The 14,528-nt window shown below is 51.7% G+C and overlaps 1 protein-coding gene and 1 pseudogene across 12 annotated transcripts in view; one reads left to right on the top strand and one right to left on the bottom strand.

Moving 5' to 3' along the window:
• PLEKHA7 (pleckstrin homology domain containing A7) overlaps positions 1-2,340 on the top strand; it is a 248,331-nt gene extending 245,991 nt beyond the window's left edge. For 11 of the 12 annotated variants that reach the window (XR_008630634.1, XM_055141275.1, XM_055141281.1 and 8 more), the window contains one exon: positions 1,078-2,340. Coding sequence is in view for 2 of the 12 variants with exons in the window: in XM_055141277.1 (XP_054997252.1) it covers positions 1,078-1,100 (23 nt within the window). In the remaining 10 variants the exon portion in view is untranslated. The remainder of the gene's footprint in view (positions 1-1,077) is intronic. The other variant, XM_055141274.1, reaches the window with a different exon arrangement.
• Positions 1-14,528, bottom strand: part of LOC129405543 (uncharacterized) — a 468,293-nt pseudogene that overhangs the window by 429,064 nt on the left and 24,701 nt on the right.

Genomic DNA, 14,528 nt, shown 5'->3' with positions numbered 1-14,528 from the left:
GGCGCCCAGTGGGGGTGATGGGCTCAGAGATGAGAGCCCTGTGGGTCCCAGGCTGGTTGCTGCCAAGCCCAGTTGCTCCCCTGGAATGGGAGGGTCAGACTGGGAGTCAAGCCGCCCCCCAGTTCCCACCTGCCGTCTCCTAGTGCACCCTGCTGAGCCATTCTCCCCACATAGCCCCCTATGTCAGCCTGGGGGCTCCCCGTGCTTGCCTGCATTGCACTAGCATCTCCTGGGGGTCCAACAGGCCACTCTGGGAGAATTGTCACCCCCGTTTCACAGACGAGGAAACCAAACTCCAAGACCTTGGGCAGGGAGGGGGGTGTTGTGGCTTTCCACGTCAGAGCTGGGCACCAAACCCCTGGGGTGCTTCATCCGAGCCCTGGCCTGGGCGCCTGAGGCCTTTGCAAGAACACATGGGCATTGGGGGTAGCTCAGAGCAGAGTCTGGCCTGCAGCACCCAGAGCCGGAGGGGGCAGGAAGAGGATGGGTGCCAGTCAGCCCTGTGGGGCCAGAAGCTCGGGAAAATGCCCAGGCAGGGACCCCGGAGCTCTGTGTGTCCCCACGGCCCGGAGCTGGTGACCAGCAGAGGGAGAGCTTGGAGCCGCCCCCGAGCCCTGGAGGCGTCCCTCGTGACTGTGAAAGGCCCCTTCTGTCCCCCTCCCCTCAGCCTCTCTAGATGGCTGTGCGCACCCCACAGAGGCCGAGAGATGGGGACCCGAAAGGACAAGGCCAGAGCTGGACCCCAGGATCCGCTTTGCTCCAGCCTTGGGTGCTCTCAGAGCAGGGACCCAAGCTAAGGGCCCGGTAGGGGCCGGGTGGGGGGGGGACGGTTCTAGAAGTGGGAGGAGTTGGGGGCAGGCTGGGGCCAAATGCCCTTGAATCCCGGAAGCCGAGGGTGCCCCCCACAGCGGCCGCCTTGCTCCAGCCCCCTGTTCTGCTGCTCCCACCGCATCAGCTGCCAGCCCGCACCTCCCTTCGTGCACATGTGCCCGTGTGTGCCCGCCGCCCGCCCCCACCCCCCTTCCCGGGCGGGCCGGCGTCTGCCGCCTCTCACTGTTCCCCTGTGCTCTTTGCCAGCCCAGGCAGCCACTGACCCGTGAGCCCGCGTGCGGAGGAGACGGCCGGAGCGCGGGCTGCAGAGGACACAGAGCAGGCTGCCAGCCGCAGGGCCCTCGCCAGAGGGGCCGGGTCCCGACTCGACGCCCCCTTCCCCCACTCCCCGCCCCCCTTTAAAAAAAAAAGAAAGACTTGTTTTAGTGCAGATTCCTTTTTACCTATGACCAAGGCACTTTTGATACCTGCTGTAAAATACTGACCCTGTATTTTAGAATCAGAATCTATTTTATCACGTTGACCTCAAGGGCTGAGTGGCCGGGAAGGATGCGGGCGTGGGGAGCCGCGCGTCCAGATTCAGGGACCCTTTGGGTTGGCAGGTAGGGAAGGGGCAGAGAGGGAGCCAACATCGGGGTTGGATAGTGTGCTCCGGCGGGTGGGGTACAGCACCAGCCTGGGGGTCCCCGTGCCCCCCAACTCCCCGCCAGCTGCAGGCTTCAGCCTCCAGCTGCAGTTGGTGGCGTGGCACAGGGAGAGCCCGTGCCATGGGCCCAGGGGCCGGGGTGACGCCCCAGCCTGCCCCTCTCAGCAAAGGGCTCTCCTTGGAAGGGGGAAAGCAGGTGGCTTTAATTCTTAAAATATTCCTTGAAACAGAAAAGGTGAGGAAGACCCTTGTATTGTATCATAAGCAATAAACTCCGCTCTGGGTGGCTTCTCCCTGAAACTTCCCAATGCCCCCACCGGGATGGGAGAAGGATCCATGGACTCCAGCTGCCAATCTTGGGGACCCCCCTCTGTTCCCCAGGGTCCAGTGGAGGAGGCAGGTGGAAGATGACCACCGTGTGGACACCCGGCCAAGAGCTCCAGCCCAAGGTGCCCTGAGGGCTGCCAAGCTGGGGCAGTGCCATCCAGAGCTCCTGGGCATCTGCTGACTGGGAGTGACGCTTCCAAGGGAAAGACAAAAATGAAACGAAACAAAGCAAAACAAAAACACAACCCATTGGGCAGAGCCCCGCTTTCAGTGAAACTTTGTCTTTGAGTATGGTCAGAAAGAGAATCTTGACTATATTTAGAAGTTGCTGTCTATTTTTAACTAACTCCATATGCTGCCAGTATCAACTTCGTGACATTTGCCAAAATAAGATTTTATTTTTGCCTTTATAAGATTTTGTTGGGGGAAATAAATGAATATTTTGCAAGAAAAAATTAATTTAAATAAAAGTGTAATGGTTTGCAAAAAAAAAATGATGTACAGATTAAAGTATCAACCTAATCTGCTTCCTGCTGGCTGTGGTCTCACGAGTGGCCTGTGTGAGTTTGCTTTTCCAGTTCTCTAGAAGGTTCCCGTTGTCAGATCTTGAGCCTACCTGTTCTGACCAGTGTTTCTCATGATGACATTTTCCCTTGACTTTCAGTTGGCTTTGAGGGGTGGAGGGAAGAGGGTTGTCTGGGCCCCTGCAGCTCTGGGGGCAGCGGGGCTGGAGGCCGCCCCTGTTAGGGGCTATGGACACCTCAGGAGGCTGGTTTCACAGGGGGGGACCCCAGGCCCCCTTCCAACCCGCATGCCGCAGGTGCCTTCCACGGGGGTGGGGTAGTGATGGCCCCGTGCAAACGTTCTGCGTGCTGGATTCATCTTGACTGACCGATGCTTGAGCCCGGAGAGCAGAGCCTGGGTCAGAGCAGGGCTACGGCTCTTGTCCAGTTTGTTGTTAACAGCCATTTGGGTTTTTTTTTTTTTCTGTTGCCAAGAAGAGCACCCAGGGTTCGTGTGGTTATTCTAACAGTTTCAACTGGGGAAAGTAGATGCCAAGTCCCTTTCCACAGGGGACATAGCTGCTCGTTTTCCCACTGATCTTTTGTTGAATGTGAAAATGAAAACCAGTTCCCTGCTTTTTAGAGGCGTGATTTGGAAATTATCTCCAGAATAGATGAGAGGAGAAGGGAACAGATCCTCTATAATGAAACACAAAGGCAGAAACATCAAAATAAAATAAAAGGCGAAAGGGGTGTGGAGAGGGGTCCCACACTGAGGAGCTGTCTGGAGACCCCATCTGAAAGCCTGTGGTGGTTTCCTTATTGCACGCTGTTGCTCTCACACAAGCTGGCAAAGACACACACACAGACACGCACACTTGCTCCTAGACACACGGTAGACACAGACACACACATATACACACACAGTATACCCAGACATGCCACAGGTGTACCCACAAACATGGGCACACAGCCACACATGTGGACCATGGACTTGCACACAGACATATGCACAAAGACACGTACACACAGACATACAGACACACATACGTGCACATATACACATAGACAAACATAAACACACATGCAGACATACACACGAATATGCACCCATGTACCCACAGACACAGTCCTGTGCAAAAGGCATTTGGACACTCCTCATGTCCCAGGCATCCACCTTCACAGCACGTGGGCCCCTTCCAGTTTGTTTCTTAAATTTTAAACAGGGACCACAGTTACCAGTACTGAGGGACCCAGTACCTCTCCCGTGATGCTGGTCCACAGTGCATGCCTGACGGGCCAGTGCTCAAGGGGCTACCAGAGCTGCCCCCGACATTGCTTGGAGGGCCAGCTGATCCCCAGGATCAGAACTCAGGGCCTCACGCCTGCCAGCCCTGTGCTCTTCTGGCCCCTCTGTCTCATTCTCTTAGCAAGAACTGACAAGATGGTTTTGGGATCCAGAGTGCAATGGGCTTCCCTCATCCTCACTCCAGCCCCCCATGTTGCCTGGATTCTCAGCATGACCTGGGCCAAGCAGCAGTCCCTCAGGTGTGTAAAGTGAAATCTCCATTGTGTAGGCTTGAGCGGACACAGTGGGCAGATGTGTTAAGATGTGTAGCACAGCGGGTAGGGCGTTGGCCTTGTACGCAGCAGCAGACCTGGGTTCGATTCCCAGCATCCCATATGGTCCCCGAGCACCGCCAGGAGTAATTTCTGAGTGAATGAGCCAGGAGTGACCCCTGCATCACCGGGTGTGACCCCCCCAAAAAAGAAAGCAAAAGAAAAATGTGTAGACCACACACACACAAACCGCTTCTATTTGCTCACCACTTTCTGGCCTTGCCTCTAACTGGGTGACATGTTGTGGGGGGGTGTCACTGACTAGTCCTTCTCCCACCCTCTAGCTTTCGGGGGCCTTTGGCTAATCTGGGTTCTCCACAGTTCTGGCTATTGTTTTTTTTTCTTTTATTTTTTTAAATTGAATCACCATGGAAGAAGTTACAAAGCTTTCAGGTTAAATTCTCAGTCACTCGGTTATCAGACCCCCATCCCTTCACCAGTGCACATGTTCCACCACCAAGAACCCTAGTATATCCCCCTCCCATCCACCTCCCCACCTGAGTGGCTAATGATCTTCACTTTATTCTCTCTATACTTTGAATACATTCAATATTTCAACAGAGAACTGACTATTATTATTTGGAATTTCCCCCCAACAATCAAACCTGATGAAAAGGCATCATTTGATAATTTGTTTTCCATTGCTGAAGAATATATGAACTCGCACAGCTGCAATAGTGGCCGTGTGGTTTTGGATTTCTGATATTTTAGCTCAGTTCACAGTCTAGATGCATTCCTATAAGAAGCCACTGGGTGCCAAAATGGGTTAGTAGACCTCCAAGATCATAGTCTTTAAGGAGCAGAGAAGCCATTTTTGTGTGTGGCTGCTCCGGATCTCCCACAGTTCTGAAAGTTGGCCGCAGCTCAGGCCCGGGGAATCCTCTCTCTGGATCCCGTCAGCTTGTAGGTGTTGGAGCTGGGGAAATGGGGCTCAGCTGAACCAGAGTGCAAGGGGGGCCTTCAGCATGCCCCTGCCGCTGTACTGACCTCCCTGCCTGTCCTTCTGTGTCCTCACGGTGGGTGGGAAAGAAGCAGCAACTGCAGTCATGGAGTTTGTGAAATCCCAGGTATGCGTTTGCTCTGACCTCCACAAGATCGAAGTAAGTTTTTGTGAATGTCAGAAATCAAGAAAAAATTAGTAGAGAATTATATTCCATCGAAGTGTGGGAACTCCTCTGACAGCCCAGCCCTTGTTCCCAGGGTCTCTTGGGACTCTCTTGGGTGACCCTTTTCTCTGCAGCAGCCGTGCAGGACCTGGGCCTGGTTTGGGCTGCCCCAGTGCCCCAGGCTCTGGCTGAGGCCTCGTGGGAACCTGTCATGGTTCATGGACTTGGGGTGGTGGGGGGTGAGGTGGGGGGCAGGTTCTGAAACTTTGAAAAAATATGTCACAGAGGTAATTTTTTTTTTCCTTTTGGGTCACACCCGGAGATGCACAGGGGTTACTCCTGGCCCATGCATTCAGGAATTACTCCTGGCAGTGCTCGGGGAACCATATAGGATGCTGGGGTTCGAACCCAGGTTGGCCATGTGCAAGGCAAACGTCCTACCCGCTGTGCTATTGCTCCAGCCCCATCACAGAGCTAATTTTAAGTAAACTTATTTGTTTGTTGAAAAAAATAAACCTGCAGTGTGTCTACTGCAAGTAAGTCTCAGCCTTTTACCCCCTTGACCTTGTTCCATCCCACCCCCATCCGGCCTCCGGGTCCCCTAGTCCCAGGATGTTCGCCCACCGCCACCAATGCAGTTTTCACCTGTGACCCTTTTGCAGTGTTCTGGTGTTGTGTGTGTGTGTGTGTGTGTGTGTGTGTGTGTGTGTGTGTGTGTGTGTCTCGTGTCTCGGGGGTGGGGGAGAGGGGAGGTTCCCAGGGGACACATTCAGTCCCCGGTTGAGAAACGCTGGTCAATGCACGGATCACAATTCTGAGAGCTGGCGGGAGAAACTGAGCCCTCTGCCTCTGCCTCAGCCTCTGCCTGTGCTAGAACTCCGCCACGTGTTTGGCTGTTATGAAAAGAACAAAGAGGAGAGGCCGGAGGGGGCTGGGGAGCAATGACAGCCCCTCCTGGCCCGTAAACACGCCGGTGCTTTGCGGCCCGCACTCCAAAGGCTCCCACTTTCATGGCTCTCCCAGCAAAGCAACCTTTCTTCAGAGCGAGGGGCGCCTACAAAGGCAGAGTACAAAATGTGCGCACATCACAGTCCCCGCAATTCTGTTTGAACAAGCATATTGATTGGGTCTGACCCTCTTACACTGTTTCCCTATTATTTGAAAAGGTGCCTCTAAGTGTGGTGAATTGAACCGGCGGAGCTGAACTTTCCATGAAAACTTCTCGCGGTATTTCTTGAGTTCAAAGCGTTTGAATTTTAAAGGGCATTTTTAATATGAGTCTGCCGAGGATTCTCGGCCGCGGCCCAGGCAAGGGTGTTCAATGCAGATGAGACTGGAGCAAGGCCCGTCGTGGGGGAGGACACGGGTCCCCATTGGAGGGTGAGGACCGGCGGGCAGCAGCCCGGCTTTGAGGATAGGGCTGAGACGACGCAGGCCTGGGAGCAGTCCGGAGACCCTTTCGCTGATTTAACGCGTTCGTTGCCTTCCTCATGAGGACATGAGCTTTCAAGGAGCAGGAATATCTTGGCTGGGGATGTGACTCACCAGTAGAACGTGTGTGTGTGTGTGTGTGTGTGTGTGTGTGTGTGTGTGTGTGTGTGTGTGTGTGTGAGGCCCTGGGTTCGATCCCCAACACCACACACAACCAAGCAAGCCCATCTCATTCTTTTTTTTTTTTTTTTTTTTTTTTTGCTTTTTGGGTCACTCCTGGCTCAGCACTCAGGAATCACTCCTGGTGGTGCTCAGGGGACCATATGGGATGCTGGGAATCAAACCCGGGTCAACCGTGTGCAAGGCAAACGCCCTACCCACTGTGCTATTGCTCCAGCCCCCACCCACCTCATTCTTTATCCCCTGTGCCCAGAACAAAGTGCCTGCCACAAAGGCTGAGGAATCTTGTCGACTGAATCAAGGCAAGCGCTGTTGCAAAGAGCCTTCCTTCTCTTTGCCCGTGAACTTGCGGATCTTGTGAATCTCAGCTATTCTCCGGGATGTGCATTATACTGTCTCCCCCACTGAATGGGAGCCCTAATTTCCCATCTTAAAGTTGTAGGGGTTGGTTTCTGGTGATTGGGTTTTTTCTTTGTTTCTTCTTTTGGTTGTATGTTAAGAGCGGGAGTTGTGGAATTCTGACTCACCATTATTAACTCCCGGTCTTGCACTAGACACTGAACTTCACTTCTTCCTCTGAAAAATGGAGTGATGGATCCCAACCCATGAGCTCGAGCTATTGTGCAACTGGCTGGCTAGGCCCGTGCCTCAGAGGCGTCAGCCACGTTTGCTCTCTCCTAGCACTGCCAGGAGTGACACCTGAGCACAGAGCCAGGGGTGACCCCCAATCGAACAAAAGAAAAAAATCCTGCACCTGTGATGGTAGGGACTAATGAAATCATGGAAGCCTCTGGCCTGGGGGTATCTGCCCATTCCCCGGCTGATTTCCCCTCCTGTTCTTCCTTTCTTCTGGGGACCCTTTCCCAGGTGGGGAGGAGCCTCAGGTTTGGGCTACCTGCCTCCGGCCCTCCGCCCTCTGCCATCCCAGACATCTGACTGCCGCCAGTAAAGCAGTGACCAGGGCTTGCAAAGCCGAGGTGATGAGCCCTGCGCCTGCCCCGCTGGCTCCCCACGCCATCCAGGGACGGGGAACAGGCTGTCCCCTGGGCCTCCCGCTGCCTGGTGGCGCTGCCCACCCACCACAACCTCAGCTCCACCTGCGCGTGCCCCTTTGATGTCAATTCCCAAACTGGGGAGCCCAGGGGCCTCCCCCGCGCTGCGGACGGGCTTTGAAGTTGACTTCTAAACTGAGCTCTCAGGAAGTTGTCAGTGGCGTCTTGGAGCGTGGCCGGGCCTGGAGCGGTGCGCGCAGAGTGCCGTGAACACCTGATAAATAATTCTTTCTGGGCCCAAGAAAGATTCGTTCCATTGAAAGGGGAGGAAAATTCCCTTGACCTTTTCACTGCAGTTCTAGGGGGTGGGGGCTGGCGGTCGGGGGGCAGAGGCGGTTGCAGGAGGCTGCTGCATCTCACGAAAGGACACGGTGGTCTGTCCGCCGAGCCGCAGTCACTGCTCCGAAAGGTCTCCCTGCCTGTGAGTTTGGACCCACGCGGCCCCTCCCATGTCCTGCCCCGCTGCCTCCCCACCCAGGGCTGCCCTCAACCTCACTTCCTCCCGCCACAAACGGGGAGAGCGTGGGTCTTGTCCCCGGGGGAGCTGAGCCTCCTGGAGGTCCGCTGCTGACCTTCCTTCAGGCCTGGCCCTCCGCTCGGCTCCCTCTGCTCGGGCTGGATTCTGGCATGTGTCCTTGTATAGCTGGTGAAACCTTTATTTTTATTTATTTTTTTTTTTAATGAGTCACCGTGAGGTACAGTTACAGACTTACAAACTTTTGTGCTCACGTTTCAGTCATACAGTCATCGAGGACCCATCCCTCCACCAGTGCCCATTCTCCACCTCCAGTGATCCCAGTATCCCTCCCATCCCCACTACCCCCCTACCCCCACCCTGCCTCTGTGGCAGGCACATTCCCGTATGCTCTCTCTCTCTCCTTTAGGTCGTCATGGTTTGCAATACAGGTATTGAATGGCCATCATGTTCGGTCTATAGTCTACTTTCAGCGCACATCTCCCACCCTGAGTGGGGCCCTCCGAGCATCCTCTACTTGGTGGTCCCTTCTCTATCTCAGCTGCCTTTTCCCCCAGCATGTGAGGCCGGCTTCCAAGCCACAGAGCAATCCTCCTGGTCATTATCTCTACCATCCTTGAGTGTTAGTCCCCCATTCGGTTACTTTATAGTCCACAGATGAGTGCAATCCTTCTATGTCTGCCCCTTTCTTTGTGAAACCTTTCTTTAGGGACAATTGTCACATCTACAGGCAAAAAGAACAACCCCCCCCCCTCAGGGGGAGAACAAGGGCCTTACTTGTGTGAGGTCCTGGGGTTTGATCCTAGCACTGCAACAACAAAAATCAACAGCAACAATCTTCGCTGTCCTCAAGGGACTGGAAAGATAGGACAGGGGTCAAGCGCATATCTTGACGTAGCTGACCCCGGTTCCATCCCTGGCCTCATGTGGTCCTCAGGACATTGAGGAGGCCCCTGAGCTCTGCTGGGGGGAGAGGGGACGGGTATTCCCAATAGTACAGGACCAACAGTACAGCATCGCATCTTAAACCCTTGCACTGAATCTCTGGCCCTGTTGGTTGACTGTCACAGGGAGGGGCCCCAGGCCTCCTGAGCACCACTTGGGAATTCCCCCCACACACACCTTGCAAAAGAAAACCCCACAGACTTAGGGATAGGGAGATTAAATCACGCATGGTTGCAGTGCAAGCCATCATGCACAGGGCCACAGTGTCAATCCCTGGCACCACATGATTTTCCTGTCACCCCTCCCCCACGGTCTCCTGAGCAGCATCACTCCTGGTCCTGGTGGCACCCAGCTCGGTGTGCCCACACACCTGTGAGAACCAACATCCTTGGACTGAGTATCGCCAGGAGTGGCCCCTAGGGTACAAAAGTACTGCTAGGGTGGCTACTCAAAATGATAAAAGAATAGGGCTGGAGCGATAGTATAGCCAGGCTTTTGCCTTGCACACAGCTGACCTGGGTTCGATCCCCAGCATCCCATATGGTCCCCTGAGCACCGCCAGGAGTGATTCCTGAGTGCAGAGCCAGGAGTAACCCCTGTGCATCGCCAGGTGTGACCCCAAAAGCCAAAATGATGATGATGATGACGATAATGATAATGATGATAATAACAATAACAATAACAATAACAACAATAATAATAATAATAATAATAATAATAATAATAAAAGAAAACCTAAGAAGTACAGTTTTGTAAATGATCAGAACTGGAGCAAAGCTTGTGTCACCACCCTCTGCTGAGAGATGGAAGCTTGGGTCAGAGAGATGACTCAGTGGACTGGAACACAGGCTCTGCATGTGCAAGAACTGAGTTCGATCCCACACGCTGCTCTGCAGGATCCCCTGAGCGCCGCTGGGAGTGACCCCAAGGCACAGGCCTGTGAGCAGTCCCTGAGCACAAAGGGCGTGGAGGCTTGATGGGAGGCTGGCAGGCCTCGCGGGCACCTTCCTACTCAGCGACTGACCGCCCTCTTGGCCCTTGGGGAAGTGCTCTCTGAACCTTCCTGGTCACTGAACTCTTCCTCATGAACTTTATCCTCTGAGCAGGCATCCGCAAAAACGACCACTTAGATTTGTTTTCTGGAGTGACTATGGAAGGAATTATCATATATCCATTTTTTAACACAGCCTTTTCCCCTCTAAACATGATCTTCATGGTACTCAGTGGTAGAATGTTGGCCTCACACGTGTGGGGTTGGATTCCACCTCCAGCAGGAAGAAAGAAGAAGCGGGAGCGATCCAAAGAAGTAGTTATTTGCTTATACCAGCGTTGTAACAAATGTGTTGCTCTACATCATACCTTTGCTTCTGGTAAGTATGACATAATTTAACAGGATGTCACTTCCATGACTGTTACAAGCTGATGCACGGCTGTTGCTGCTGTTTCCGGCTTTCTCCCTTGCTTTGTCACTTGTTGACTGTGAGAGACTCACCTCTGGAGTGGACAAAAGGGCAAGGACCTGAGGGCCTGGGAACCACGTTAACCAGATGACAGCTTGGAAGCGGGTCCTTCTGCCCACCCAGGCACTCCTTGATTATAGCCTGTGATCAGCCTGTTTGAGACACCCACAGCTGGTTTCTGACTCAGAGAAATGTTGCCGGCACCCAGAGATGTCTTCGTGCTGGGATGGGCGGGGTCAGGGTGTCAGGGTTGGGTGAGGCCCGAAGGGGCACATGTTGGGTGGGGGCATGTGACCACAGCAGGGCTCCGGGCCACGGGGCAGCCTCACGCTCTCTCTTGGGCTTGTTCTTGCCCCGTCCTGGAGGACCAGCCCCAGGAGCCGTGTCCTCAAGGCCCCTGCGGTGCCAGTAACCCCACCCACCACGGGTGGCCCCCTTCCCTGCCCGCCCCTCTGCAGGCGCTGACTCGGGCTGTTTCTGAGATGTCCCTTCGAAGACGCTGTGCCTGGAGACCGGAGGGGGTCAGTGTCCACCAAGTGGACAACCTTCCTCAGAGGCTGCTGTCTGGGGACACTAGGCGTGTGCACAGGGGCCTCCGCAGGTGGGCCAAGGGGCTCCCAGGAGAGGCGACAGGCCCTCAGCCTGGCGGCTGCTCTGGACTGCGACACGGGCACTGCAGCTGGGCGGGGGACCCCCACGCCCCCGTCTGGCCGCAGCTGGGCTCATGAGAGTGTCAGTCTTGCTGACAGAAGGCTTTATTTGTTGCATGGCAATATATTATACTGTATTCTACAGCACTTTTACTTAGGGGGCCACAGCCAGTACTACTGAGTACGTGGTGCTGGGGATTGAGCTCAGGGCTCCAACATGCAGTTTGAGCTGTCTCCCCCATCCCGAGCACCAGTACCTGACTCCACCACTTACAAGCATTACACGGCATTGCAAATACTTTTCTCCCACATTTTCCCAGTTTGGGGGATAGATATTACTAATTTAAAGGTAACCAAGTTTGGAAATGATTTTGATATTTTGTTTTTGCATCATTTAAAAAAATGTTCTTGAGGGGGCTGGAGCAATAGCACAGTGGGTAGGGCGTTTGCCTTGCACGCAGTTAACCCGGGTTCGATTCCCAGCATCCCATATGGTCCCCTGAGCACCGCCAAGGGTAATTCCTGAGTGCAGAGCCAGGAGTAACCTCTGTGCATCGCCAGGTGTGACCCAAAAAGCAAATATATATATGTATATATATATATATATATTTTTTTTTTAATTTGACCCAAACATGTTCTATTTTTTCCTAGGAGCCTTATTTTGCCTCTCACAGATCTATAATCTACCTGGAATTGATTTTTTTTTTTTTATGGAAAATAGTGTCAGGTTTCATTTTTCCAGTTTCCCCCCTTCCTCTGCCATTTGCCATTTCGTGATGACCGGGACTCACACCCTTAGCTGTGATGCTTGAGAGGGGTCACCCAATGTGCTGGCTAGTACTTCCTATTGTGCTGCTTGCCAGGGATCGCATTCCTGTTAGTTGCAGCTGCAAATCACTTGGTGACACTGGGAAGCAGAGGAGTTGCAGGGCTCTGTGATGGCACTGGGAATTGGTTTGCATCCCTAAATTTGTGAGGCTGATGCCCTGGGCTATTGAGCAATAATCATCTGAGGTGCCCATTTCCCCGTACTGTTGGCAATAACTGAAGAACCAATCATTTTATACTTCTTTTCAACGCCACCTTTATTGTAAACTTTTTTCCTGAGCTCTCTTCCGTTGTCCGTTTTACTGACCCTTCATAATTCTCAGTAAAGATGTCTGTTTTCCTTATTCTTCAGGGTCCTGGCTGCCACTGCATCACCTTATCAATTTTAGAAATTGCCAAATTAAGCCCTGTACATTCACACACCCTCAGGCAAACTTTTTCATTTGAAACTATCTCATGCAGAGCTCACTTTGCATTGTAAAGAATTTCATCTTTATGATACTGTGTTTAGTCTTCATATATTTAGATCTTTATATTTCTCTTAATAGTTACAGAAAATAATTCTGCTCCTAGCAATGGACAAAGTAGAAGAGTAGAAGAGGCTTAGAAATTCAAAAAACAAGTGAAAAACTCCAAAACCTATTTGAAAGTATTGGAGAATTAGCAAAAACTGTGTAAGTTCCTGGAACCTGTGATCCCAGAAAGAGGAAAGATGGGAAGAAAGAGGCCGTATTTGGAACCAGTATTCCCCTTAAAGTGGATTGCCAACTCCAAAAGCTATGGCTGAGGCTGAACTGCTGCTTAGCTGTTAGTCCAAGCAGAAGTCACCACACCCCACCCTCACTGTTGATAAAACACATATGTGCGTGTGTATGTGATCTGGTGGTGGCGGCGGGTCCCAAGTGGGGGTCTGGGTGCCCTTTCTGGTGATGCCAACCAGGTTGTGGCTCAATGTGAGGATGTTGCAGTGATGCTCTGGGCCTTTGATGTCCAGAGCCTTCAGGACCTTGTGGTACCAGTGATTGGACTGGTGTCCATCTCTCCAGCCCCAAGCTGCTATTTTTTTTTTTGACAGACTTCTATAGTCCTACCCTGTCTGTGAGCAATTTAGGAACCAGCCAAGAGTCAGAAGGATACTTTAAGTATGGGAGGTGGGGATGAGAATGCTGTACCGCAACTGTGTCCATGGTTTTCCTTCTTAAATCCCAAGTGTTTGACAGCCCCGAGTGCTGACATCATTCTTGGAGTCTGTCACTTTTGTCTGATTTCCTTGACTGTCACTGGGAGAAATGTGGGTTGAAGGAGGGTCTCACCTTTGTGCATCCCTTCTCTCAGGCCAAGCAGTGAACTGTAAAATATGCTTTAGGACCATTAGAATTGACTTGGTAGAACTTGACAAACTGACTTGGAAAGTCGTATCAGGTTGTGTAGAAGCTGTGTTAAAATGGACCGAAGCAGTGAGAAAGTATAGACATGTAATATAGAATGGGAGTATAAATAATAGAAATGTTATGAAAAGTAGATGTGTGAAGTGCAGAAGTAGGATTACAGTTGAAGTGTACAGAACTGTACATCGCAAGAACAATTTTTTTCTAAAGATGTGAAATACTGGGGCTGGATAGCACTGCAGGCAAACTCCAGCATCCCAAATGGTGGTCCCCTGAGCACTGCCAGGACTAGTTCCTGAGTGCAGAGCCAGGAGTAACTCTTGAGCATCACCAAGAGTGGTCTAAAACCAAACAAAAATAATGTGAAGTACTTGGGACTTAGAATTCTGAGTGACCAAAGGGGGTAAATTAAGGTAATGACTGAAGACTCAGAACATATCAAAAGCACTAGATTAACAAGATGCAAATTATTAATAGTAGCATTTATTGAGCACTTACTACCAATGTGTAAAAGCTTTTCTATCAGTAACCATACATGGTGGTTACTCTTGCTTTTATCAGAAAGTTGGTATAGTTGGCCAATTACCTACCTAAAGCAGAAAACTTGGTTGTAAAATCAGAAAGTGGATTTAAGAGTATCTATCTGCTTGAACAAATCTCTATGTGAGCTTGAAAGCACACATTGTGAAGAATGGGTCACAGTAGAAAATAAAGGTTTTACACAGTTGAGCAGAATGCTGAATTGACTATAGACAAACAGTAAGACCAATGGAACTGAGATTACTTTTCAGTAAAACTGAATTTTGTATTTGATCATCTTTCTCCTAAACGTCTGTAAGGGATTTGATCTACCTAGGGTTGGGATTTGCCAGAAAGGTAGGATACTGTGAAGAATTATTTGGAATACTGACAAATGATAGTAAAAGGACAATGGCCTAATTTGAATGTCTGTAAAGAGACAGAGCTTTTATAGTCAGAGGTGAGACTTTTAGTGATTTTGGAGGGACAATCTGTTGGATATGCAAAGCATCCAGAATGTGGTTGTCTTGGGGCAAATATAATTTAAAACTCTTTAATAAGTGCTCA

This window comes from Sorex araneus, chromosome 6, assembly GCF_027595985.1.
Source record: "Sorex araneus isolate mSorAra2 chromosome 6, mSorAra2.pri, whole genome shotgun sequence".
Classification (NCBI taxonomy): Eukaryota; Metazoa; Chordata; class Mammalia; order Eulipotyphla; family Soricidae; genus Sorex; species Sorex araneus.
Note: the sequence above shows the minus strand (reverse complement) of the source record. Positions and strands in the feature narration are given on the sequence as shown.